Consider the following 27,547-nt stretch of genomic DNA (forward strand, 5'->3'; position numbering starts at 1 on the left):
TGGCTGGATTTGGCCTTTCCCTTCTCAAAGTAAGATTTAACATTCATACTTAAGTTTCCTCAAGCCAGATTGGCTCTTCAACTTTACAGAACCATTTCTTCCTCCCCATGTGTCTGTTTCACTACATACTGTGATCCATGTCTTCCTTTTTATTCCTGGAGCAATAAACAGAATTTCCAGCCTCTGCTCTCCCAGTGGGACCATCTCCTGCTTCCCTAAAAACCACAGGGGAGTGTCTTGATGGTCTAACGTAAGACCACTGTCCCCATTCATTAGAGGCTTCACCAAGGGCACGGTTCCCAGCCACTTGAATTAGGTCAACACAGCCCTTGGGTTTAGACCAAGAGAAATAATAAACTGGATCTCCATCACCCAACTTGGGCTGCAGGTAATTGTTCTTACTCTTCGGCTAATGATTCTGACCACAATATCCCCTTGAAATGATCTTCCCACCAACTTCCTCTTATCCAAGAATCTATGTAGGCCCTTGCTCACATGTCTTCCTCTTGTCTTTATTCCTGCAGCTTCAAATAAAGACAAAAGTGACTGATAAGCATAACCAACCTTCTTTCCTCCTAGATCTGGAAACTCCTTTGGGACTTTCTTTCCACTATCCTAACTCTATTCTGTTGTTGGGCCTCTATATGACAGCCCCCTGTGTGGCTAACAATCTCACCAGAACCTTGGCTAAACCAACGGAGAACGTTTGCCATTTTCCCAGAATCCTACACCAGATTCTTGTCTCATTTACTTCACAGGACTGTCTCTTCTAGGCTCAACATAATTCATCACAGGAGAGAGAGCATCAAGCTCCTGCAGTCACACTCCTTTGTCTACTGTACTTGGGTCACGTACAGAAATAGCTCTCAGTTTTCCTTTATCTAGACACGCTGGTTTTAATTTTTTTTTCTTATAAATACAACCTGTTGATTGTCATGAAGAGCTTGGGTCTAGAAGGGCATGTTTGTCCACTGTGCTCATCAGGAGTTATGCAAACCAGAGACACAATGATTGCTACAGTTGGGGCTAAGATCCAAGCATCAGCGTTCCTGGGGAGTGCTATTTCCTCTGCTCACCCACCCACATCTAGTGGCATCTGGGACTCACAGAGTCGCATGCCCACCTACAGGGACAGGGCCTTCCCCCAGAGCTGGAGCTTCGTCCTGACCAACATCCATCTCTCTGAGGTTGTGGCCAGGAAACATTCTGAAAAACAGATGTATGTTCTCTTAAAAATGTCAGGGTTGTGTAAGACAAAAAAAAAAAAAAAGCCCACACTTGGACTTTTCTTGCCTGAAGGGAGCTGTGTTAGTGTCCTGGATATGTCATGTGATCACCACCTGATTTGGGTTGGATCACTTAGTTCTCTGCCGTTAATTTGTCCAACAATGAAATAGGAACAATGACTGGTGCATTACAGGTGCCTTGGAGAGATAGGTAGGAAGTAGTAATAGATTCTCTAAGGGAGAGATAGGTAGGAAGTAGTAATGGATTCTCTAAGGGTGTTCTCAGAGCCCCCAGTGAAGAAGAGCAGAATGAAGGCAAATCACAGAGGGCACCCATAGGAAGCAAACGGAAGAGACTGAACAGACCCTGATGCTTTCCAGCTCTTCTGAAAGCCACATGTTTAACCACAGCATCCATTGATGCACGTAGACCCAACAGAGACATTTAATCAGACTTCTCTGCCTCCTAACTGGGCTGGACATCCTTTCCCTGCAGCCAGGGTTGATCCCTATCCTTGCTGTCCTCACAGGCAATGCTAATACTGGTCATCCGACTCCCAGGACTCCTTTTGGTCTATCAAGAAAGAGGCAGACACCGTGTTTATGATCTCAGTTTCCCTGAGAACTGGACATACTAATTTTTGGACATACTAATTTTAATTTTTGTTCTTATGATGAGGGGCCTCCCTGGGTCTAGTAAGGCAATTTGCTATGACTAGAGAGCTAAGTGGAGTCAGTCCAAGCCTGCACGCTGTGGTGACTGCCACATGTGTGGACAGGTCGAAAACACTTGGGGTGGCTGTTATTAAAGTTATGAGAAGTCAAGTCATAGGATTCAACTGACTGAGCCTGCCCCCGCAGCGCCCACCCCAGCAGAGCTAGAGTGTCAAGGAGAGACTAGATCCCCTGAGGTAGGGGCACTCTGTGGGATGGATAGGTCTCAGAGATCAAAGCTCACAGAAGGTCCAGGGATGTGGTGGGATGCAGGACGCTCTGTGTGCAAGGTGGGTGTGCAGAGCAGAAATGGAGGCAGCCAGGCATGGTATGACTGGCCCTGTAGTGACCTAAAGCAATCTCTGGCTCAAGGGTGTCTTCCCACCAGGGGTACAACTGGTGTCCATAAAGTCTCACCCTCCTCGGGGTGCTGCACGAAGAAGGCTTCTGTGAAAAGAACAACACAAGTGTAACCAACAAAGCTGATGACTCAGAACTTGCCTGGAGAGCCCAGGGTGCTCATTCCCTTGTCTCCAAGCAGGACTGCAAAAATTACTGTAGGGGGTAGAAAAATATCAGTTGTTACCTGATGCTTATGAATTCCAACGTTGGTTCCAAAATCTCTGGGGAATGAGCTTGAATGTTTTATAGTCTTAATACCCAGAAGTTCTGTCTTATTGTAGATTTAGAACTTTCTTGGTACAACGTCTTTGCCTATAATCAAAGTACACCTTTGTTTATACGTACATGCATACTTATCCTCAGGCACATTCATTTAAAATGTAAGAGTCACGCAGTACCTTGACAGGATATTTTCAAAGATAAAATAAAATCACCAATAATTTTAGTATTTGAATCTGACATCCTTTTTTTTTTTAAGCTTTTGGACATACTTTTCACAATTAATTTTACATCAGACATATGAAATTTTTACCTTGTATCTTCTAAGAAAAATTGTCTTAAAAATCATTACCTTATGCATTTTCATGGTTTTTATTTGCTTTTCTGTTTATTATACCTAAGGGATATATAATAGCCCTTTAAGAAGATATACCATAGTTTGCTAAGATAACTGTTCTAGTCTGAACATTTAGATTTATTTTAAAAAGTTTCTCAAAATATTTTTGTTGTTTCCTTAGAACATTTACCTTTTTTTTTTAACTTGAGGTAAGAACACGTAAATGGAGACTCAATCTGTTAATAAAAGTTTAAGTGCTCGGCACAGTAGTTCAACCACAGACACAGTGTTGTACAGCAGCTCACTAGAACTTACTCATTTTGCATAACCGTAACTTTGCACCCACTGAAGATGGGTCATTTCTGAGAATCAGAACAACTGAGCCAACAAGCACAAGTATCTTGCATACATAATTAAAAAAATACTTCTAAAGAAGTTACATAAATTGACAATGCTTCTGGCTTTACATGTAAGTAGTGGTTTTCAACATGCCCTCACTACCCCTTAAGTATCAGCCTAGACTGAGTGTGTGTGTGTGTGTGTGTATTAAGTATGAAGCACATTCATCTGGAAAGAAGCCCAGAAATGCAGCATTTTGGAAAGATGTCTATTTATGTACCTAGCTTTATCTGTATGAGCTGTGGATGCTGGACTGTAACCCAGATAGATACCCACATGCAACAACAGTACAAAAGATTTATTCATTATTTTATACACAGCATCTCCTTTATTTTCCTGCTTTATTGAGATATAACCGACGTCAGAAATGATCTTTTTTCTCTTTTTTCCAGTTTTATTGAGATATAATTGACATATACATATAATTGACGTACAATTGACGTATAATTTATAGTACAATATAAATTTAAGGTGTACAACATAATGATCTGACGTGCATATCATAAAATAATTACCACAGATTTAGTTAACATTCATCATCTTATATAGAAACCAAAAATTGAGAAAGAAAAGAAAAAAAATGAATTTTTCCTTGTGAAGAGCATAGGAGCATAGAGGATTTGTAACTCATGAAAGCTAAAAAAAGATGCAGAGAGAAGTAAGGGCTCAAAAGTTTGTAACATGAAAAACAGTTTGTAGCATTAGTAGGCAGCTTACTAATAATTACTTTGAGCCTAAAAATAATCACCGCATCTACATATTTCATAGCAAATTCCTTGATTTCTTCACTATGGATCTATTTTTTTTTAAAGATTTTATTTATTTATTCATGGTAGATACAGAGAGAGAGAGAGAGGCAGAGACACAGGCAGAGGGAGAAGCAGGCTCCATGCAGGGACTCGATGTGGGACTCGATCCCGGGTCTCCAGGATCGCGCCCTGGGCCGAAGGCAGACGGTTAACCACTGAGCCACCCAGATATCCCAATTATGGATCTATTAAGATGTCCCTGAAACTGCTTTTGAGTGGGGATGCTCCACATAAAACTCTAGGACAAACAGCAGAGGGGGTGCGTCCATGGAGCACATCCTGCGCTTCCTACTTAGCTGCCAAGAAGACCTCTATGGCTTGGGTTGGGAGAGTAGAGTTAGTGGCTGGTATGAAACTACTACAAGTTTAAGGAGAACCAGCGTTTCAACAAAGTAGGAGAGACTGAACTGAGCTGGAATAGGTGCCATTTCAACTGAGAAAATGCAGAGAATTTTTTTTTTTTTTAGAGTTAATGGGTATTTATTCTTGATGAGATTTGAGAAGACATAGTTTGATCAATAGAATGAGAACGAGATCCCATGAGGGAGACATACTTCGAGAAAGAGGAGGACTACTTGCACACATAGCAATATTTCAAAATAAATGAAAATCTCATATCGGAACCTGAAAAATCCCCAAATAGTGAAACACAGAAAGGCACTACCAAAGAGAGATTGGTGATCTTAAAAAAAAAAAAAAAGAAATTAATGGAAAGTTTTGAGCGAAAATGGAAAGACATGGAATATGGGCGAGAGATGACACATGGGGAAGATGGTTCCAGGATGGCTAGGGGGTTAAGCTCCTACCTGGCCTTGTGCGGATGTGACGTCCTGTCACCTCCATGGCCCGTCCGCTCTTGGCTCTCACCCGGGTCACTGCAAGAACCTCCAGATGAGTTTTCTGCTTCTGCCTCTCCCTCCTCTCTCCTCAGCACGGAAGCCAGCAGTTCCTCCCTGGCGACCCTGCGGTGGGACCCTGACCATGGAGGTGGCCAAGGGGAGGCGATGGGGAGGAGGAGGGGGGTGCTGGGAGGGGGGCTCTGCAGTGGCCCCTGAGGCAGGCAAGAATGTCTGAACTGGAAGAAGCCCTGACTAGACTCAAGAACCTTGGCAAGAAGGGTGAGATGAGGTGGTGACCTCCAAGTCCTGTTGTCACCTGAACCCCTGTGAAACACTTCAGGGGCTCGTTAGACTCCCCCAGAGCGAATCCCAGTGAGGATCTCTCCCAGCGTCCTGCCTGTTGTCCCAGCCCCAGTCCCTTTCCTGGACTGCCCACCCTCCGTTCCACCAAACACCCCCCCCACCCCGTGCTCATCTGCCCTGAGGCTGCGTCGTGCCGTTCATGTCTCCTTGCAGAGCCCCACTGTGTCCCCCAGTGGCTCCCCCTGTTCTGTGCCTCCCTGCACCATTAGCATCGCTCAGTGTGCTCCCTCTGGGACCCGAAAGCTGCCCCTGCACCATAAACGGCGAGTCTTCCACCCTAATTGCTTCTCTCCATGTCTCTCCTGGAATCCGCATGGGCCCCTTCAAGTCCCCGTGGACCTGGGGAACATCTCAGGTCTCGTCCACGTCCCTCCTGCTTGTCCTCCTCCCCAGTGTGCTGCCTTAGTTACCATTATTCTTGCCCGCCCCACGTCCTGCCTTCTTCTCCTTCACCAAACCTGTGACCTCCGCATCCTTGGGGGCCCCCGTCCCCAGTTCTTCCATCTTCCTAGAGAGGACCTCCACCTTGATCACTGAATGGCTGTCCCTGGGCTTGTCCTGTTCCCTTCAGCTCTTACCTGGTATTCCTGCCTCTGGCCTCACCCATTTCCCATCCATCCCCAGTTCTTTCATTAGAAGGAGCTTTCTAAAATTGAAATTATGATACTGTCACTCTCCTGGAGCACCTGATAGCCTCTTCTTGCTTAGCAGCCCAAGGTCTTTAGCATACTTGTCGTCTTTGACAACTTCACACCATTTTCCTACGCCATAGGAACCAGTGATCCTTATAACAAATCCCTCTCTTTCGGAGTGACATTGAACTTCTCACATCTGCTTAGCAAACCACGTTCACGTCTCCATGCCTTTCTTCAGACCATACCCTTTGCCTGCGAATCTCTGCCAGTCTCTTTCAATTAACGCACTCCTAGTCACCCTCCAAAACCCTGGTCACATTTCCCCAGGAATCCTTTTCCTAAATCTCTTATATTTATCTGCTCCACCTATTGCCTTGGATATATGCATATTATACAACATGTGACATTTTATTGTTTTTATTCATTTGGGTGTTTATCTCCCCACTTATTTGTGTTTCCAATTTGTTACATTTCTCCCTGCGGAGGGGGAAAAATGGGTACTCAACAAATATTTGTTAAACAAAAGAGGGAATTACTTGAATGTTTTCCTGTGAAAGTTTATTGCATTAAAAGCTGTGTGATTTTTGGATATTTTGTCCAGTTCCTGCTAAGCCACTTTCTCTATAGTCAGGCGGAGCTGGTTTTTGTCCTTTCTTTTGCTACAACAAAATGTCCAGACTGTCTGGATCAAATGATAGCTCTGCAGCATGCTTGCTTAACCTCTTCTCCAAAAACACCTGTGTCTGGGTCAGTGCTATGGCCCCAGAGAGCAGCCATAGGGACCGAGCTTTGGCTTCTATACCAACACGTTCTGATGCAAACAGCAGGCATATTTTTTTTTTAAGCAGTAGCCTACTTGTGTTTCCATGTAATTACAATATTCTTGACAGTAGCCTTCACTTTTCTTGCAGTTGACAATTTTGAAATCCGGTTCAGGTTCTGTGTAAAGAAATTTCCAACGTTAGCATCTGAAGACCATCTCAAGAATGGAAAGGGGGTCCTTTTAGCCCAAAGGGATATGATGGAGACCAGCAACAAGTAGGACACAGGTTTTTTTTCGTAAATGAGCATTCGTATCTCCGTGCAGCCATCCTGACCATGCAAAAATCAGATCTTTGATTCTGGCTTAAAAGTTACCTTTACTCTCCCTGAAAAAAAAATGAGCTGCCCGTTCAGAGGTGGTTGGGAAGAGAAAGAGTAATAGATGTGTCACAGTACAAATGTTCTACTTAAACCAATTTAGGATTCGGTCCCTTAAGGGGACCACTGGGGACTCTGTGAGGCAGACTCGGGATGACCCGGCCTGACCAAACACGTACATAGGGGAGATGGCCCTCTGGGCAAGGTGGCTTGGAGCTGAGCCGTCTCTGTAAGGGAGGTGACAGGTAGCTGAGGGTAGGTTGTAAAGAGTGAAAAAAGATTTCTTTCCCCCCTCATCCTGAGGGAGCTTGTGGGAGGCTATTTGGGGCCTCATAGATGTGCCAGTTACCTCACTCTCCAATTCAAGTACTGAGATTATTAAACATGAATTCTTGTCTTAAATTATATATTATGAAGACAATTGATAGAAAAGGCAAGGGGCAAGGGTTAAAACAAAGAAAAAGATGGATGAACACCGTGAAAGCAGAGATACAATATTAGACAACGTGCAGTACGTGGCTGGCTGGGGACCCTGCTGATGGACCCCACGCTGAGGCTCCTCTGCTCATCACGAGCTCCGCCACCGATCTGAGCTGGGACCTTCAGACGGATTAAATGCCTAGATTGATGAATCAATTGATCAATTAAAATTATTTTCTTGTCACTTCATTTTGACCAGTAGCCATCCTTCCCTATAGATGCACATAAATGTACAAAACCTGCACAGGTTGAATGTGAACAATCGGATGCATTCGGACATCTGCACAGCCCCATGGTACCATCACCACCACCAGGGCAGCAAACCTACCTATCACCTACAAAGGTCTCCTTTTGTCTCTTCATTTCCATATTTTGGTTTATTTTGGTTTTTCTTGTCATAAGAGCACTTAACACAAGATCTAGCCTCTCCACGTAGTTTCAAACACACGATGCGGCATTGTTAACCACAGGCACTTGTACGTACGGCGGGTTTCTAGAATTATTCATCCAGCATAACTGAGACCCTGTACCAAGCAACTGACAGGCCTATTCCAAAGTAGCACCAGCTGCTGGTGAAGCTCACCTGAGCAACAACTACTTGTGGGTTTTGGAGGCAGAAGCAATGCAGTCCTCCTGTAGCCTCACCCTACAGCAGGAGACACATGTTAAGTTCTCCAGGAAGCCTTTTTAAATAATATTTTATTTATTTATTCATGAGAGACACACACAGAGAGAGGGGCAGAGACACGGGCAGAGGGAGAAGCAGGCTCCATGCAGGGAGCCCGTCATGGGACTCGATCCCGGGTCTCCAGGATCACACCCTGAGCTGAAGGCAGCGCTAAACCACTGAGCCACCGGGGCTGCCCTCCAGGAAGCCTTTTGAAACCCATCTCCCTAAGAGCAGGGGCTCCAGGCCTTTGCCCTCAGGAGAAAGAGGGGCCTCTCCATGAGCGAGTGGCCCTAGGATTTAAGGCTTGTTTCGCTGGATTTTGTTTACCTCCTCCCTGGGGGGTGGTCTGCCTCCCTACTGACCAGTGTTCTGACTCTCATCTAAAAATTCTGTTTTCAACTTTGTTAAACATGTTGTTACATATGGAAAGTTAAAAACTCTTGAAAGAGAGAGGAGGTCATAGAGAGAGAGACAAGAATACAGATGGACGGGGCCCTACAGATGTCTATTCTCTTGGTAAATTAATTCACTTGCTCATTCCTTCAAGTTAGAATGATGTAGAACATTGTAGCCTGCTATGACAGTTAGGGGACATCCTCTGGATCAGGAACTCTTGGTCTGGCAGGGGAACAGACACATAATCATATATTTAAATTCAATGTAATCAATGCATAGTTGAGTGTGCACAGTGATCTGGGAACATAGAGAACAGAAAAAAGGTCACAGAGATGATTAAATTTAAATGGATGTTAAATGTGGCATCTAAATGGGTCTTGAACTAAGGCTAGACATGCTCCACAGAGCTGTGCAAGGACGTGAAAGACTGGAGGGACACCTGGGTGGCTCAGTGTTTGAGCATCTGTCTTCAGCTTAGGGCATGATCCTGGGGTCCTGGGATTGGGCTCCCCACAGGGAGCCTGCTTCTCCCTCTGCCTGCGTCTCTGCCTCTCTCTGTGTGTCTCTCATACATAAATAAATAAGATCTCGAAAAAAGACATGAAAGAGAGGAGTGTTTTCTAGGAATCATAGGCATGGCTTGAGGACTATGGCGATGATGGATAATGGTGGGAAATGTGGCTAAGACAGCTTGATGCCAGTCTAACAGAGACTTTTACAGCTCACTAAGCATTTTAGGATGTATTATCTTACTTTACTTATCGATATTTAAGATACTCTTGGGGACGCCTGGGTGGCTCAGCAGTTGGGAGGCTGCCTTGGGCTCAGGTCGTGATCCCGGGATCCGGGATCGAGTCCCGCATCGGGCTCCTGCGAAGAGCCTACTTCTCCCTCTGCCTATGCCTCTGCCTCTCTCTTCTCTCTCTCTCTCTCTCTCTGTCTCTAGTGAATAAATAAATAAATCTTTTAAAAAAGGATCCTTTGGGGATACTGTGTTTTCTAGACGCAGATTGAGGTATTATGCCAATATAGGAAGTAATTGAGACTCTTTTTCCCAATTCAGAGAAGGAGCAATTAAGAGAGAGAATTTTCTTCATAATTAATATTTTTCCAACACTTTCAAATAAAGTGGGAAATAGAAAACCAGTAGGGAAATAAAAATGTTTAGGAAAATTGTACTGAAAAAATACTTGTTGTGGAGGACATTCTCTCTCTTAATTGCCTCTTTTCTGAGTCGGGGAAGGAGGCAGAGGTGGTTAGTGTTTCATTCCGTGTGTGTGGCACTGGACTGGAAGGGACAGATTCGGGCCAGCGTGAATGTGACGAGTCTCCACACACAGGATGGAAATTACAAGTAAGAAGAGCAAGTAAAAATGCACCGTGAGAGACCAAGGCAGGAAGTGAGCACGGAGTATCCAAGGGAAGAGAGAAATGGGTAAGTGTTCGAAGGAGTGCATGGGGACAGCTTCCTAGAGGAAAGCACTGGGAAGCCTGGCTTAAATTCTTGAAGGTTCTACCCTTGACTACCATTCACCATTGACCTCGGACAATTTATTTTACATCTCCTCAACTTTCACATAAATCAAGTGGGAATAATAACCCTGTCTCATAGATTTGCTATTAGAATTAAGGACCATTGCCTCGTACTGTTCACATATATGTTGTGCAATCATAGTATTTTCTCGTTCCCTTCCCTCGGGAGGAGAACCAGACTAGGGAGTCCCTGGAAACCCAGGGCCACCTCCAAAGGGATCAAAGTGAGGAGAAGACAACGCAGGGAACGAGGTTGCAGGATTTGAATCACTGGCTTCCCTTTGCCAACGCCCTCATGTGGGTTCCCTGCTCTTGCCCACTGTGTGTCCAGCTTCTTATTCCCTGGTTCAGGGTCAGGAATGAATTTGGGATTAAGGAAGCATTTTGGAAATGATTGCCTCCTCTAGGCCCCTACGGATTGGAAGCTGGTTCCACACGGGGAGTCAGGACTGACCAGAAAAGTGGCTGAGGGCTCTTTGGATTTGTCACTTCCTGTACTCCTCATCCCAGCAGCCCATCCTCTGCACCTGTCCTGGGGCAATCCCTATGTGGTCATTGCTCACCTGGCACTTAGCAAGTATCCAGCAAATTCTTGAGGGCCAAAGGAGTGGGGTTCCCACCTAGCAGGAGGAGGGTGTCTTGCTTGGTATCATCTCCTCTGGCTATCTGGTGTGGGTGAAGTCAGAGATTATTGAATACTTTTACCTCTTTGGCCTCATGCTCCCAAGTCTCATGGGACCCTCAGTCATCCTTCAGAGGAGGCTGTCAGACTCCTAGACCTTTCTAACAGATGAGGCAGCCCGAGCCATCTACCCCCTATTTTCATAAACACAGTCCATCCTTATCTCAACCACTGCGTGGCCCTCCCCACCCGCCCAGACACCTTCCCATCTATCCATTCATCAAACATTCCCAAAGTGGAGGGACTTATCACCCCCCCCCTTTTTTTTACTTACCCAGGTAAGGGGGGGTGCGTGGTAAGAGGCGACGTTTTTCTCGGTGGTGTAGTAAGTAAGACTCGTTTTTTCCTTGTCCAGGAGACTCTTCCCAAGGTTCTCTGGGACCCTCCGTACCTTGGTGGTTAATATTTCTGGCCCTGGATGGTCCTGTTTCGCAGTAAATACACAGCAGAGCATTTTCAGAGCTCTCTCTTGAGCAGACCCAGGAAGATGTGGTGCATCAGTCTAGGGGGTGAGGGAACGTGGAGGGTGGAGGGGAGACATGCGGTTGCTGCTCGATGGGTGTAAAGTTTGGATCCTGCAACATGGCTGTGTGTCAGAGATCTGTATAGCATGGTACCTGCAGGTAATGATGCAGTATTGTGCACTTTAAAGTTTAAGAGTATAGATCTTTTGTTAAGTGTTCTTAACACACACACAGACACACAGAAACACACACATGCAAAGGGACACAAGAAAACTGTGGGAGGTGTTGCATGTGGCTATTTCCTTGGCTGTAGTGATGGTACCATGGGTGTTTGCAAACAAACTGACAGAACTGTACGCATGAACTATGAGCTCATTTTTGTACACTAATTATACCTCTATAAAGCTGTAAAGAAAAAGAGCAAGTGGACAATGAGATGAAAGAGGCAAATGTTATTTGTGTGTGTATGCATGAGACAGAGGAGAGAGAGGTGAGTGACGATCAAAGAGGGTGGGCAATGGAGCCTGAGTACCTGATGGAAGCCAAGCGAAGCCTTCCCCTAGGTTATCACCAAATAGTCATTGAGACTCCCTAAAATTTAAGGTTCCTTGTGATGCAGCCTGTCCTTCCTTATAAGGAGCAGGTGAATATTAAAAGGATAAGAAAGTGTAGTCAGGGTTGGGAACTGGTCTCCTGGGAAGCCAGTGCCAACAGCATATTGAAATTGTCACTTACAAACTACAAACCCAGCCAAGAGACTCCTAAACCCCCAAACCCTGCCAGAAAGCTCACTTGCAGGGCTTAGCACCTCGCTGCCCAGCCAGGACACCCAGCCTGAACATGGTCATTGAGGAGAGACCCCAGGACCGGGTCACAATTCCCATTTACCTGGAAACATTAGGGCCACGAGGAGAAAATTGACGAGGGGAGAGAGAGGTGACTTCATGTCGCCAAGGGAACTGCCGGCTGAGAAGGTGCTGGGCAATGGGCAGCAGGGCTCCCTTTATAGCCCTGAGCTGTGTGGAGGGGGCCTGAAGCAGGGGAAGAGCTGCATTCTGGAATAGTGGCTGGGTCACAGAGGACACATGGGGATGCATTATTCTCCCACTGCTAGCGGAACAAACAGTGGAGCCACTTCCCTCAGGAAGTACATAACATGCCTGAGTGCCCTGGGTGGGTTTGGTGCATGAGAACTACAGGGCAGGAGAAGAGGAGCAGAAAGAGGGAAGAGGTCAAAACAGGTGCCCTTAACCAAAAAAGCACCACTTCCCTCAAGTGCTTATTGGAGGGTTATTAGGTGTCGAGATGGAGACATGTGACACCCAGAGCTCATCCCATCACATGTCCTCCTTAATGCCCATCACTCAGTTACCCCATCCCCCACCCACCTCCCCTCCAGCAAACCTCTTTATTTCCCAGAGTTAAGAGTCTCTCATAGTTTATCTCCCTCTCTGATTTTTTTCCCCACTCAGTTTCCCTCCTTTCCCTTATGGTCCCTTTCACTATTTTTTATATTCTATATATGAGTGAAACCATATGATAACTGTCTTTCTCCGACGGTCTTATTTCATTCAGCATAATGCCCTCCAGTTCCTTTCTGATGGCTGAGAACTATTCCACTGTGTACACAGACCACATCTTCCTTATCCATTCACCTGTAGATGGACATGTCCGCTCCTTCCACAGTTTGGCTATAGAGGACATTGCAGCTATGAACACTGGGGTGCAGGTGCCCCTTAGGTTCACTGCATCTGTATCTTTGGGGTAGATCCCAGCAGTGCAATTGCTGGGTCGTAGGGCAGGTCTATTTTTAACTCTTTGAGGAACCTCCACACAGTTTTCCAGAGTGGCTGCACCAGCTCACATTCCCACCAACAGTGCAAGAGGGTTCCCCTTTCTCCACATCCTCTCCAACATTTGTGGTTTCCTGCCTTGTTAATTTTAGCCATTCTCACTGCTGTGAGGTGGTATTGTGTTGTGGTTTTGATTTGTATTTCCCTGGTGACTAGTGATGTGGAGCATTTCTTCACGTGCCCGTTGGCCATCTGTAGGTCTTCTCTGGAGAAATCTCTGCTCATGTCTTCTGCCCATTTCTAGACTGGATTCTTTGTTTTTTGTCTCCCTCTGCTTCTTGGTCTCCTCTGCCTCTCCTTCATCTCTTTTTATCCTCCTCATTTTTGCTTTTAATCATTTCCATTCTTTTATTTTCAGACACCTGGCTATTACTGCCATGGGGTCCAATTCAATTCTGCTTAAAACTAAAAATGCTGTAATTGATGCTGAGTTTTCTCTTCTGGTAATAACTACGCCAAAGGCTCTTCTTCCTCTTCTCTTCCATCTTCTTCTTTCTAGCAGGCATGAGTTTTATGTTGCTGCATTATCTCAGGTGCACACACCCCAGGAAATGTGTCCTGGATGTGACCAGAGAAACATGGACTTTGGTTTGACTGTGTTATAACCATCAAACTTTTGATACAGCTCCAGAGATGTTGGAAAGGGTAGTGCTTGTCACATGTGTCTTATTTGCAGGCACACTTTGGTCCAAAGAAAATGCCTGAGATCATTAGTGTAAATGAAAATTATTATCTTCTCCCTGGAGACAGGTGGAAGCAGATGAAGAAGGCAACAGTGGCCCCAGTAGGAGCTTGAGCATCCAGGAAAACAAGAGGGAAGTAGAGAAGGTTTGGAGTTACCAATAAATGTGCACAGGGCCCCAGTGTGATCATGCTGTGGCCTCTTCTCTGGGGCTTGGGGCAAATTCAATATTATAGAGCACAGAGGTGCTAGCATAAGATCATTCACATTGTTGATTTTTAGACATTAGAAAATGTTCAATTCACAGAGGATGTTGAAGACACTAGTAGAGACAGGAGGCAATGGGTCCCTGATAAGAGTCGCTAATCACCAAGGCCACCAGGTGCTCACAATTAGATGCTGGGAGAAAGTAGATGATCAAGCAGGGGATGAGAAGTTTCTGTGATCCTAACTCCAAATAAAGATGCTCTTATCCCCTCACCTGTACCCCATTACTTTTATATTCTAGCCCAAAAGCTATGTTTACAGTTGTATTTATATTTATTTCTAGGAATTGGAATCTCTTATCAAAGATGCAAATTTTAGTGTATATACCCAACTTATTTCTACAGATGTTTGCCTTCCCCGTAAGAAGAGAAAAGAAATACCAGTCAAATATCCAGACATAAAGTGATGAATCATGAATCATATAACAATATTTTGATAACCATTACTCTGCTAAAGGAATGTTCTAATTCATTAAAATCATTACATCTAATTGGATGAGGAAATTGAGCCAAAGATAGTCACATCTCACTTCCTGTGTCCAGATCTGAAGATAAAAGAAGTCCTGCCCAATACTTGATAAAAGAACAACCTTAAAAAGGAGGGGCTGGTGAAAAGCTGGTTCTGCTCTTTGATCAACAAAGCTGGGTGAAATCATTAGAAAGGCAGTTGGTGTTACATTTGTGCCGACAGGACCATGTTCTGGGCTCTAGTCCCCTTCTGCTAGCATTCTGTGTTCTAGGAAAACCATAAAACAGTTTACCTACTGAAAGCCACATCTATCCCGAGGAGAAGGATAGTAGAACCCCAAATACTCTAATTATTCATTATTATTATTATTATTATTATTATTATTTATTTATTTATTTTTGTCCATGCAACTAATGAAGAGTATTGTTTTAAACTGCTTAGTATGGGAAATCTTGATTCATTTGAACGAGGTAAATGGGCCAAATGAAGTGGAAGCTACATCACCAGAGATGTTCTGCAGGCACATCCCTCCACACCTCATATCCGTGTCTTACAGGATTTTATGGAATACCATGTGAGTGAGAGGCGAAAAAGGGAGAGGCCAGGGCTGATTGTTTGCAGGCTTCTTTTTTCTGGTAAGGGCCCAGTGGCAGATCTGCTTATCCAGATGTTTATCCCACTCTTTCTCTCAACTTCAAATCATACATAATATATAAATTAGAATTGCAAAATGCCCCTTGAACTCCTTTATTCTTTCTGTTGATCTTCATTAGGCTAATTTCACACGATTATTGGTCTTCCATTTTAAACCTCAGCCTTCAACTCTGTATCCACCCTTCAGAAAAGTGGTGATGTTTTTGAGTTTCTGGATGTGTGTATCTTACCTCAAATATTTCTTGCTAATTCTGCGGACAGCAGAATAAAAAAAAATCTGACTTTGTTCTTTGGCTATTACTCCAAGAAATTAAAATAGTGTGACTTTGTAATTTCCATCAGTGCTTAGAGCAGCAATTCATCAATGTGACTATATGGATTATACATGAGCGTAGGGTGGGGGCTATTTCAGAATCCAGTCCCTTTCCAAAGTGAAAGGTTGGGACACCAGGACAGCAAGTGAAACCTGAGGCTCCTCAGGACAAACCAGGTTGTAAGGTCACTCTAATTTTCTCTCCTGATGGTGAGATAGTTCTTCCCTCTGTTTGCTATCATCACCCTGACCATTACTATTTGTGGAGTTAATAAAAGTCTGCGTCTCTCTATTGTCATAGGGAAGCACAGCATGGCCTCTCTCTTGAAAAAAATGTCCAATTGAAAATTAAAGAGACCAAAGGAAATTGTAGAAAGGGGCCAGAAGGTGACTCTATGCTTGTACATGTTGAGTGGCCGTATCACCCATGGAGGAATCAAGGTAGAAACTATCTCGAGGTGATCTGCTAAGTGGGAGCTGGAATTCCAGCTCAGCATGCTGTGCTGCCTCAGATTTGAGCCTGGGGTGTGGGAGTGATCCTGCCTGGTCCTGCCTAATATCCTGACCGACTGGGAAAGGCACTCGCCTCTCTGTGACTTTGTTTCCACATCCAAAGAAGGTCGGGGTGATGTCTCTTGTCTCACTAACTTATCACGAGGATCAAAGGAGATTATGCACATGAAAGTACCTCGGAAAATACAGTGTGTGAAATTCATGAAGGGCGACACCAACGCAGGACAAGAAACAACTTAAAATTGATGTTAGATTGTCCTAAAGCACATTCCGCAACCTGGCATCTAGGGTGTTGCCTCCCCAGGAGCTGCTTTACAGGCTCTGCTGCCCCCGTAACTGCCCTGGTGAGATCAGAGGCTCATCTCTGCACGGAATGTTCAACACAGAATTTTACAGGTGGAACAGCAATGGTACGACGCCCACAAAGGAGGCCTCGGAGGCAGACAACCACAGTGTGTGGACGGACCTTTTAGTGCCCCAAATCTAAGAAATCAGTTCTGACAAAAGCACTTAGGAAACAACCAGGACCATTTGAACACTGATTGACTATTCGGTTGTAATAAGGGATTTGTTTTGATTTTTTTCCAGCTATAGTCATAGTACTGTTGTTTTGTACATGTATTGAAAATTATATATATAAATATATAATTATAAATATATAATATTATATTGTATATTATATAATATATAATATTAATATATATTAATAGTATATATATTGCTAATTTTGGGGACAGCAGAATAAAAAAAATCTGACTTTGTTCTTTGGCTATTACTCCATGAAATTAAAATAATTAATAGCTGAAGAAATAAGTCAGATTTTTTTTATTCTGCTGTCCCCAGAATTAGCAATATATATATATATATATATATTAAAAGAATCATTTTCTCTGAATTATATATTCTGAAGTATTTTCGGATGAAGTGACATGGCATGTTGAATATTCTTTGAAGTTATCTGTGAGGGGGAGCTCATTAGGAAGGGAATGAGATTAATCACATGAGTCTGGGGGATATTTACACCAAGGTTTGGTGAACTGTTTTGGTAAAAAGAGAGCAGCTTAACCGCTCCTGTGTGGTTGTGTGTACATCCCCAGAGGGCCGTCAGGTGGTTGTTCTTGTTTAGTGAGGGGGGTTATTGGCATTCATGGGCTAGATGATTATTTCTCTAGGTGTTTGAAAATAATGATGTTCACCTTATGTTATCATTCCTGGTCATTTATGGGGCGGGCTACTTTTATAGAGAGAAGCTTCTCCCCACGGACCATTTGCTCATCCTGAAAGAAGGTTTGGAAAGGAAAGCCAAATATTTTATGACTCCCTTTTGTTTATCAGATCTCAAGGCAGTGAGTGTACATGGTGGCAATTAAGCAGGACGAGCGAGGTTCTTGTCTCAGGGAGGAGTCAAAGAATGAATCTAGAAGACAAAGGAGAGTGAATAAAGCGAGGGAAGTTTAGTAAACAAGGATACAGGGAGGTCTCAGGAGTGAAAGGGATCCTCACAGTGCTGCTCCTGAGGGCCTGTAGGGCCGGTCTTTTATTGAAAGCCAACCAGGGAACCTAAATCCTTTTCACACCTCTATTGATCTCACCATTGAATAAGGACTAGTGTTAACACTTTCAATGGCTTACTTCCTTTTTAGGGTCTGGTGATTCTTTTGTTGGTCACAGTAGCTGTTCTAACAAGACCCCACCTATGACACCTAGGGCAGGATGGTCTGGTTTGTTTCTTTATCTCTGGTTCCCCTTCACATTTCTGGGATCTTTGTGAGCCTGTTCCGATAGTCCCCTACGCATCTTTCCCTCCCTAGTCCCGCATGTCCCTTAGGAGAGCTGCTCTGTGCTGCTGTCTGCAGGACGTGAACCTCTAGGGACATGGGGGGGGGGGGGGTGTCAGCCTTTGGTTATCACATAGCATCTCTTCTGTTTCGCTTCCTGGAAGTCTGTGCTTTGAATTACAGCGTATGCCAAATGAATTGCAACTTAATATTGATTTATTTCCCCATTTTAATTAACAAAAGACATACATAACTGCTGAGCAAAAATTCTGATTGGAAAAGAAAACTAATGCTATCAAGGTAAGTTGATACAATTCAGGTTTAAAAAAAAACCAAGATGTTCACTTAGGCTTGTGGTCAATGAAATGTATTTTTTCTGGTTTGACTGTTAAGGTGTTGAAACTCTCACTTTAACCCACGTTGCTTTTCTCCCTTATCCCAATCGCAGAAGGCCATCTTGGGGCTCCTATATTGGCTCTGCACTGGGTGAAGGTACAGCAAATTCTCAATTATCAAATTAGTGGCTGCTGCTGGGAATATTCTAGCTGTGAGGTCTCAGGAAGGGAAGGCTCACAGATCCAGCTGTCAGCTGCTCTGAAGACCAGGCACCACTGGGTTTCAGTGTGTCACAGGATTCAGTGGGTTGGTGTTCATCTTTTTCAAACAGCATGCATAGACATTGGGGCATATTCCAATGCTGGATTCCTCTGTTTTACAACTCCTCCGGCAGCGGGCAGTCCCAAAACCACATATCTTGTCTGTGTCAAATTCACTTCTCACTGAATAACAGAATAAGAGTGATTAATTGTGTCTGAGGACCGGGAGGTGCGACTTAGGCAGTTTGGCAGGAGTACCTGAACCAACTGTAGAGAATGCCCTAGAGCACTTGAAAAACAGGCCCACGGTGGTGGTTTTCCCAACCATCTCCTCCCGCCGCTGTCCTAGCTCATGGACTCCACCATCTGATTCTCTTCCAGCATGATTAAAAAAAAAAAGTTAGTTGGCACTCATCACACCTCTTCTCAAAATCCCTAAAACCGTTTGCTATTACTTTTGGTTAAATCCAAGTCTGCCCCTTACCAAGGACTTCAAAGCTGAGGTGCCCTGACTCTGGGCCCCCTTCTACCTCATGTGGGACCCTGGGTCTCAGCCTTCCCGAGTGGTAGTGTTGGCCTCCCTTCAGGACCCAATGCTCTTGGCTCTCGATGCCTTCACTTGCCCTGCTCCGTCTGCCTGGAATACTCCTCTCCTCCACCCAGGAATGACCTCCCTGACCTCAGTGTCATGACGCTGGGGAATCTCCCTAGAAGTGCCCTGGAACTGTTGTCTTCCTTATGCAATCTTTAAAATTCTCTCATCACATCTTTCCCAAGTTATTACATATGTTTTTAGTGACTTGGTCTTCCCAATGGAATTCTAAGTTCCCCAAGTGGGAGACAATGTTTATGTTCCACTCACTATTATATGCCTGCCCAGTACCCGGTGCCTGACATGTGCTTCATAACCAACTGCCTGTTGAGTGCATGGTGCAATAGAGTGGACGAGTATAAAGCAGAAGCAACGTGAGCAGGGGAGAGTAGAACAGAATGAAGGAGAGGATACACCCCCGCTCACCTTGCCCCTGGCCTAGAGCGGTAAGCAGGAGATGTGGTTTAGCTACTCACAGTCCCAGGGAGTGCTCTCTGCAGCTCAAAGTAGCATTTAAACCTGCAGCTCCCTCACCAGCTGGGAGCATCTCCCAGCAGTGCCAGGAGAGGCGAGAAGCACGGTCATGTGGAGGGGAGACGTGGATGGCAGATCCAAAGAGTCCCCTTGTAGAGAACAGTGTTTGAGATGGTTCTGCAGACAGGGGCCTCCTGCACTCAGCAGGGACCAGATCTCAAGAGAACTCTGGGGACAGGAGGGTCTAGGCTGCATCAGGCCCCCTTTGCAGAGCTCTGGGACTTTGGTTTCAGTTTCTACAGGTAAAATACCTGGAAGTAACCACTCTTGCCCTTAAAATTAGAAAAACTCTGAACAAACTGTGATTTTTCTTGAACCCCATAGAGAACTGAGGTCACAGGGGCAAACCACCGCTCCTAAATTTGGAGAGTCACAGCCAAGATGTGCTAAACTGGGGCAGGAGTCTCTGGAGCCATAAACTAGTAGGAACATTTGTGGTGATTTTGACAAATTGCCAGAGGCTGAACGAGGACAAGCCTAAGCCAAACTACCAAGGACCACGGGCTAAGGGACCCACTCCTTCCTCGGTTTTAATTCCAGGAAACCCATGAGGTTCTCGTGGTGAAGAGCCAAGAAGTAACTCCCAGTGGCTCTGGCAAGGAAAGGAGGAAGTAATTGTGTGAAATATGTCCAGAGATTTCCACAACAAGAACTTACTCTCCTGGGAAAATGATTTTACTAGAGCTTTATTTGGGGAAAGGGCATGTCCCCCACCAGCCCACGCAGCTTCCTCACTCAACTGTTGGGGAGAACCTAGGGAATGTTTGTGAAGGTCACACTGCAGGGACACCCTGGTCAGGACAAGACTGGGGTTTCTGTCAGTAGGATGGAGTCATGATCATGGATATTTATTTTATATTCTGGGTTATGATCCAAGGCTACATTTTTTTTTGCTCAAATTAATTCAGTTTTTGCATTCTTTTGGCATACCCTTGTCATTGTGTGTTTGTTTGAAGTTCTTCAATATGCCCTGGCACTACTGGTTGCTCTGGGATTATTTTGTACATTTTCCGCTCCAGTCTTAGAATCAGCCACTTCTCCAAGGATCCCTGGCTCCTTTCACTAGTGAATGGAATTAAAAACCATTATTTGAGTGCCGGGTGTGCTCAAAGTTACTGGAATGTTCTTGTTCCTGGGACCTCTCAGCTGACAGAGCAAGGAAATACATATTTGTTTAATAACCCACATACACACATAGCAATAAATATTTGTATATGTTACCATCTTTATCTAAGCCATGTCTCCACCTCTCATCCATCCCTATGTGAGTCATTCTATTTTTTTCTTGCTTATCTATAAACTCCCTCTCCAACCCTGGCTCCTGCATCTGCCAGCTATGCATTTAATTGTTTAATTCCAGCTATACGTGTAATAGGATCTGAATCACTAAGTTTGTGTTACCTAAGAAATACATCATCGACTAGAGTACTGTGCTTTTGTACAGTTTCTTTAGTCTGTAGACTGAGAGATGACACTCATTTCCAAAATCACCTAGGCCAGTATCACTGCCTCCCCCACATTCAGTGAAATTGCTTTATATGTTTATGATACAGTTAGATAGCTTTGTCACATTCCATCCTGTGGTAGCCCTGACTTCCTAAATTAACTCTTTTAATTTGCACAGTGAAATGTAATTCACTCTTTATGGTACAAAGTTCTCAGGGTTTAACAAAGGGATAGAGTTTTATATTCCACCCTAACACTTTCTCTGTTTTTACATCTGGCCAACCCCTGGCAACTATGGCAAAAGATCACTTCTTTCTAGGATTTCTAGGTTTTCCTTTTCCAGGATGCCTTAAACCTGGAATCTTGCAGTATATAACCTTTTCAGACTGGCTTCTTTCACACAGCATTATGCATTTAAGGTTCCTCTGTGTCTGTTTGTGACTTGATAGTTTATCTCTTTTTATTCCTGAATAATATTCCATTAACTGGATGAATGACAGTTTGTTACTAGTTCATCTATTGATGGACATCTTGGTTGATTCCAGTTTGTGGTGATTATGACAAAAAGCTGCTAAAAACATTTCAGGCAGGAGTTTGGACATAATTTTCAAAGTGGTTGAATACAAATCCTACAAACCAGTGTTTGACAAAGGAGCAACTGGAATCCAATGGAGAAAACAAAGCCTTTTGAACAAACACTGCTGGAGGAACACCCACAGATAGAGAAATGGAAACAATAAAACTTTGACCCGCTGTCAGCTTTTAAAAAAATTAAATCAAGATGGTTCATGGATGTAAGTGTAAATGTGAAACTATTAAACTTTTAGGAAAGGATATGGGAGAAAATCATCTAGGGCTACACAAAAAGTTCTTATACTTGACCCCCCAAAGCCCCCACAATCCATAGACATAAGTTGGACTTCACAAAATCTAAAGAGAAATTTGCTCTGCAAAAGATCTATTAAGGGGTTAACAATTCAAGCTGTAGATTGCGGGGGAAAATATTTGGAAATTGCATCTCTAGCAGGTGGCCCATATTAAGAATATATCAAGCACTTTCCAAACTCAACAGACTTGATTTTTGACTTTGTATGTGATCTATTCTGGAGAAAGTTCTGTGTGCACTAGAGAAAAATGTACATTCTGCTGCTTTAGGATGGACTGTTCTGTATATATCTGTTTCTAATTACAAAATAAGTGTGAGACACACATTTCATTGAAAATGGCAAACAGGACAAGGTGATTAGATTTTAGAGAAATCCGAATTAAAAGCCCATACGAGCTGTCAATACACACTTACCGAAATGGCAAAAAAAAAAAAAAAAAAAAAGGAAAGAAAAAAATCATGACAATTCTTTGCAGCAGATGTCAACTAGAGTGTGGATAAGCCAGGCCACACTTAATTCCAGGTAAGAGTGTAAAATGCAGCAGCCCTGGAAGACAGTTTGGCATTATCTCATAAAAACCTAAACTCATAACCATAGGATTTGGAAATTGCATATCAAGACACTTACCTCACAGTAATGAAAACTTTTGTTTGCTCCAAAACCTATTAACATAAGTGTTGACAGCAGCTTGACTTATAATAGTACCAAACTGGAAAGAACCCAGCTGTCCTCCAGTACCCATTGGAATGGTTAAGCTGTGGTACATCCATACTGTGGACTATCACAGAGCAACAAAAAGGAAAGACATACTGAGGCATGCAACAACCTTGAAGAATCTCCAGAGAACTATAGTGAGCCAAAAACCAATCCCCAGATAGTACCACTGTATGATCCCATTTATTTGACATTCATGAAGGGACAATCTGTAGAAGTGGGGTACAGGTTAGTAGTACCAAAAGGAGGTGGAGGTGGAGGCAGGAGGGAAAAGTGTATGGCTCTGAATGGACAACATGGTCTCTGTGGTGATGGACTCATTTTGTATCCATGTCATTACCTAGTGGTCATATTGCACTCTGGTTGTGCTATTGGGAAAAAATGGATTAAAAAGTAGAGATGTATCTGTGTGGGTTTTTTTGTACAACTGTACATGATTCTATAATTGTCTCAAAACAGAAAAATATCAATAGAAAAAGTTGTTGATTCCAACAGAATTGAATACGTTGACCTTGAGGAATCAAGAGGGAAATAAGGCTAGATATCTGATCCAACAGAGAACCAAGGCTGGACCTTAGGCCCTGGGGAACATGACCAGGAATCCTTATTTGAAGGAGGTAATATGAAAGGTTAGAGTCAGGAAATAATTTGACAAATGGTAGAAAGTCGATCTGGGATCAGGATCCAGGTCACTGGAGCTACAGTCGATTATAGACATTTACAATCCCATCAGCAAATTTGCTTCTAGACTTATGGATAGGGGACAAATCCATAGGGAGTATTTAACTGTTTCTAATTAAAGCCATGGGGTCAAAATGATTAATTTATATGTGTGTATGACACACGAGAGTCCTTGATAACTAAATGTATCTAGCTATCTATTTGTCATTAATATAACTATCTGTATAATATGTTCATTTCTCTACCCATCCATTTACCTATCATCTATCTCAACAGGTGGTTGGGGCTGACTGTCTGAGGGCAAGCTAGAGGTTTGTTAACTTAGAGTTTCTACCAGTCTCCTTTAAGAAGAAACATCACATGGTTTTGGGAAAATTCTCTTACCACAAAATTACAGAAAAATAAGCCAGTAGGCAGGGAGTTTAGCTATTCACATTTCCCTTCTAAGTGAAGCACTTGACAAGTTGATAAAAGATAGTCATTTATTTTTATTGAAGTATATTCTCACTGAAGAAGCCAGAGTAAAAAAACAAAACAAAACAAAACAAAAAAAACTAGGTCATTTATATCCCTCCAGAAAGCCAGAGTCTTCAGATTTATCATCTTTACTCATCCAACATGGCTGGAGTGTCAGGCAGCATTTCAGAAAATTCTGGCAGAGAGCCACCAGTTCTTCATTTTTCTGGCAAGAATTCACGCACTTCCCGTTAAGCTTGAAGCATTTCCCATCAAAAAATGCATTCCTGGCTATATAAGGGAAGGAGTCACCTGGATTAATTCTCTCCTCAGATAGATCAAGTTACCAGGTACAGTCATGTAACTAGTTAGTAAAGATTTCTTTACGAGCTGCCGTAGTGTCTCATCTTGCTAGTAGACGAGATGGCAGGAAACTATTTTCTCTCTGATTTTTCTGTCTTTTTGTCACAGGAACTTAAAAACCAGGAAGAACAGATTTGTCTTCCAGCATTTGGCGTTAGGCCTTGTGGGGCCTTAGGGAAGCAGAAGCTAAGACATAATGATCACCTTGTTCCTGTAAACCCCTCCAGGGTGGGTAACTCACCAGCTCACTGTCAAAGTGCTACTTGGTGAGAGCAGAGCAGGTCTGAGGCTGGGCAGATGGCCCAAGATCGTAGTGAACAAGGATAAATCTAGAGCGGGGAAAGTTTGCTGTGGTGGGTGAAAGGAAACGGGTTGCTTAGAAAGGCTCGATCAGATTCATTTCCACATTTCATCAAATGTGTTCAAGAGGTAGAGATGTATATTGGGAGTGGATCTCCAAGACTCCTCTGTCTACTCTGCACAGAATACCAGCTCTGGCCTTAGAACTTTATTGTAGCAATCATAAGAGCAGCCCACTTTAAGTTAAGGACAGACACATCTTATCAGACACACAACATTTTAGGGTTTTACTTAATCCAGGGATATGTAAGGATAGTGTTGGATGTACACAAATTGAAATTGATGTCAACATTTAAAGGTGGCTAATTCACATATATGTAAAATTAAAACTAGGTGGTTCGGTACCAGCATGTGTGCTAATTATTTCTAGCATCAGCATATAAGTTCATAAGGACAGATACTCCAATATTTCAAAGCTCAGTGAGCTATGGTTCCCATTGCAGGAGACAATACTCTGTCCGTCCTCCTAGTGTTATTAGGTCAGCCCGGGCTGCAGGTACAGGACCTCACTGTTGACAAGAGTCTCTGTATTACATCCAATTGATAGGGATGGTCGAAAAACAGAAAGCCTCCACAGAGGGTGAGAGCATCTGTGTGTACAAGGCTTTGAGTGGATCATCACACACACCCATCTAGGGGTTCATATAACTCTGTGTGTGTGTGTGTGTGTGTGTGTGTGTGCGCGCGCATGTGGCACATTAATAGGCCAGCTCCATTTGCTTTTATTAGACATTTTTATCTTACATTATCACATATTGTGTTGACTAACTATATAAGTCTGACTGGTCTGAAAAGGAGTCCTTGGTCACTTTCCAATGTGTACATCGAGGACAGTGGGGTGAGTAGCTTGCCATAGGTCCTGGACCCTTGTATACCCGGCACAGAATCTACTCACACAGGCTTATTGCAAAATAGACCAGTGATACTTGTATCTGGTGTGAAGATTCTGAGCCACTTATGGGGACACCAATAGCATTTGGCACCAATTTGGACTCATTGTAGGTTCTCAAAAATAACCTTTCTCCCTTTCTTCAGCTCTCTGGAACCTGGGATGAATCTAATCTTGGACTTTAATTTTGAGGAGGATCTGACTGGAGCCATTGGAGGCTTCAGCCAGCAGGAGAGTGTGACGAAGAGTCATGATAGGAACTCTCAGGTCCTGGCTTTATTCCCACTCATCTGCATGACTTTGAGAAGCTAACTAACCCAGCTGAGGCTTCCTATCTGTGTCTGAAAAAATATATGTAAAACAGGCCTTCCAAGCTGAAAGCGTTGCTCTGAATCTCACTAAATTAGAAGGACACAGTTGGGCTCCTCAGTTTCTCAGTCAGTTAAGTGACTGACTCTAGATCTCAGCTCAGGTCTTGATTTCAAGGTCATGAGTTCAATCTCAAGTTGGGCTCCACACTGGAACCTACTTAAAAAGAAGAAAAAGCAAGAAGTGCCCTTAAAGGCCCACTGGAGAACTACTTGCATTTTACGGTGTGATGTGTTTGTCAAGTACTCAGCCTCAGGGTGAAGGAGTGGCAATTACAGGGTACCATTTGATCTATGCCATGACTAACACAAAACGGTGTCTGACTTCTATCTCTTTTCTTTTTTTTCTTCTTTTTTTTTCTCTTTTCTTGTCCAGCATTCCTTTCTCTGACTCTTTTCCTTACCTGTCTCATCTCTATCACAGCTATTTTTTAAAAAAGATTCATAGATATCTACCCTTGCTTTTACATCTTCCCCCAATTTTTGTTTTTGTTAGTGAGCATGGAGCTGGGGACCAAAGGACATCTTTCCTGGCATAGCTTGCTTTCTTCAACCCTGTGATACCCAATCCTAGACAATAATGAAAAATGCAAGGGAATTCCGGAAGAGGCATCAGAGGAAAGTCACCTCCTATAGCAAATATTGCCTCGCAGGGCCACAGGGCTGAATGCACACAAGAGCTCACTGCAGCAGACCCTTTCTCTGGGCCACCTCTATAAAATTCCCTGAAAAGATGTTCCTTTTACCTGGGGCCAGAAGGAAGAAAACAGCAAAAAGAAAGAGGAACGTCCTCATGACTCACAGGGTCCTGAGAGGTCAGCACAGTGTCCATGATAAAAGAGCAGCAAACACCACATTTATACATTTCCCTAGACCAAAGAACATCTTGATCAGTGAGGCATCTCAGCAATGAGGACATGTCCATGCTCTGCCAAGTAGAGCCCACATATATCAGTGGGTGTCAGTCTGTAGCTCATTGTTTTTCTGACTCTGGAAAGTTCCCAAGAATGACAGTGGGGAAGAAGGTAGGATAGAGTAGAGGGTGTATTGATGACCAGGGGTAGAAACATGCACCAGCAGGAATGAAAGATCTGGAATCTGGAAGTTTGGATTTCTAATCCTGACTATGCTCCTTAATAGCTTCTGTTCACTCATATGCAAATGAGAGTAACTATATAATATCACAATGGAGTCAATGGGGTCTGATTTCCAGCTCCAATATTTATGAGTTGTGGCAAGTTGCTCAACTGAAGCATATGTTTTATTTTTCAAAAAGTGCTTCACAGGTGCGCCTGGGTTACTCAGCAGTTGAGCATCTTGGCTCTTGGTTTTGGCTCAGGTCATCATCTCAGGATCCTAGGATAGAGCTCTGCACCAGGTTCCTCTCCTGGAGGGAAGTCTGATTGTGAGTCTCTCTCTCCCTTTTCCTTTGCCCCTCCCCTTGCTCTCAGATAAATAAATAAATCTTTAAAAAAAGTTCTACACACTTTAAGTGCTACATATATTATTTTATTTAATCTGTAAACAGCTCCCTAGGGAGTTGTGAGCTTATGGGATATTTGACTAAGACTATACACATATATATCAAATATCTGTATATTCTGAATGTCATGGGATTGCACTAATTTGATTACCTCTTTTTCCTAATCTGGAGTAAATCAGCTAAGTAGTAGAAAGACCTGAATTATTCACTTTAATTCTTCTCTCTTGCGGAATACCTCTCTTTAATGTGATAACAAGCAGATGAACCTCCCTCATCATCACCCCCCTATTATGATTGCTACTAAATGCTGAAATACCTTCGAAGCATTTGTTAAAATAATCA

At 43.5% G+C, this 27,547-nt stretch overlaps 3 protein-coding genes across 3 annotated transcripts; all 3 read right to left on the bottom strand.

Moving 5' to 3' along the window:
* Window positions 1-6,739: 6,739 nt before the first annotated feature.
* On the bottom strand, window positions 6,740-12,254 carry LOC129516199 (sperm-associated antigen 11B-like). Its single transcript, XM_055335534.1, has 3 exons — window positions 12,197-12,254; window positions 11,119-11,268; window positions 6,740-6,882 (listed from the first exon to the last, which is right to left on the bottom strand). Exons 1-3 carry the CDS (start codon window positions 12,252-12,254, stop codon window positions 6,740-6,742), a joined length of 351 nt encoding a protein of 116 aa, XP_055191509.1.
* A 6,200-nt stretch (window positions 12,255-18,454) lies between these two features.
* Window positions 18,455-18,760, bottom strand: LOC129515786 (beta-defensin 104A-like). The gene is made up of 2 exons (XM_055334797.1): window positions 18,691-18,760; window positions 18,455-18,615 (listed from the first exon to the last, which is right to left on the bottom strand). Exons 1-2 carry the CDS (start codon window positions 18,758-18,760, stop codon window positions 18,455-18,457), a joined length of 231 nt encoding a protein of 76 aa, XP_055190772.1.
* A 5,085-nt stretch (window positions 18,761-23,845) lies between these two features.
* LOC129515787 (beta-defensin 106A-like) lies at window positions 23,846-26,554 on the bottom strand. The gene is made up of 2 exons (XM_055334799.1): window positions 26,469-26,554; window positions 23,846-24,033 (listed from the first exon to the last, which is right to left on the bottom strand). Exons 1-2 carry the CDS (start codon window positions 26,515-26,517, stop codon window positions 23,846-23,848), a joined length of 237 nt encoding a protein of 78 aa, XP_055190774.1. The 5' UTR covers window positions 26,518-26,554.
* Between the last annotated feature and the right edge of the window lie 993 nt (window positions 26,555-27,547).

Source organism: Nyctereutes procyonoides, unplaced genomic scaffold (genome assembly GCF_905146905.1).
Source record: "Nyctereutes procyonoides isolate TBG_1078 unplaced genomic scaffold, NYPRO_anot_genome, whole genome shotgun sequence".
NCBI classification, from domain to species: Eukaryota; Metazoa; Chordata; class Mammalia; order Carnivora; family Canidae; genus Nyctereutes; species Nyctereutes procyonoides.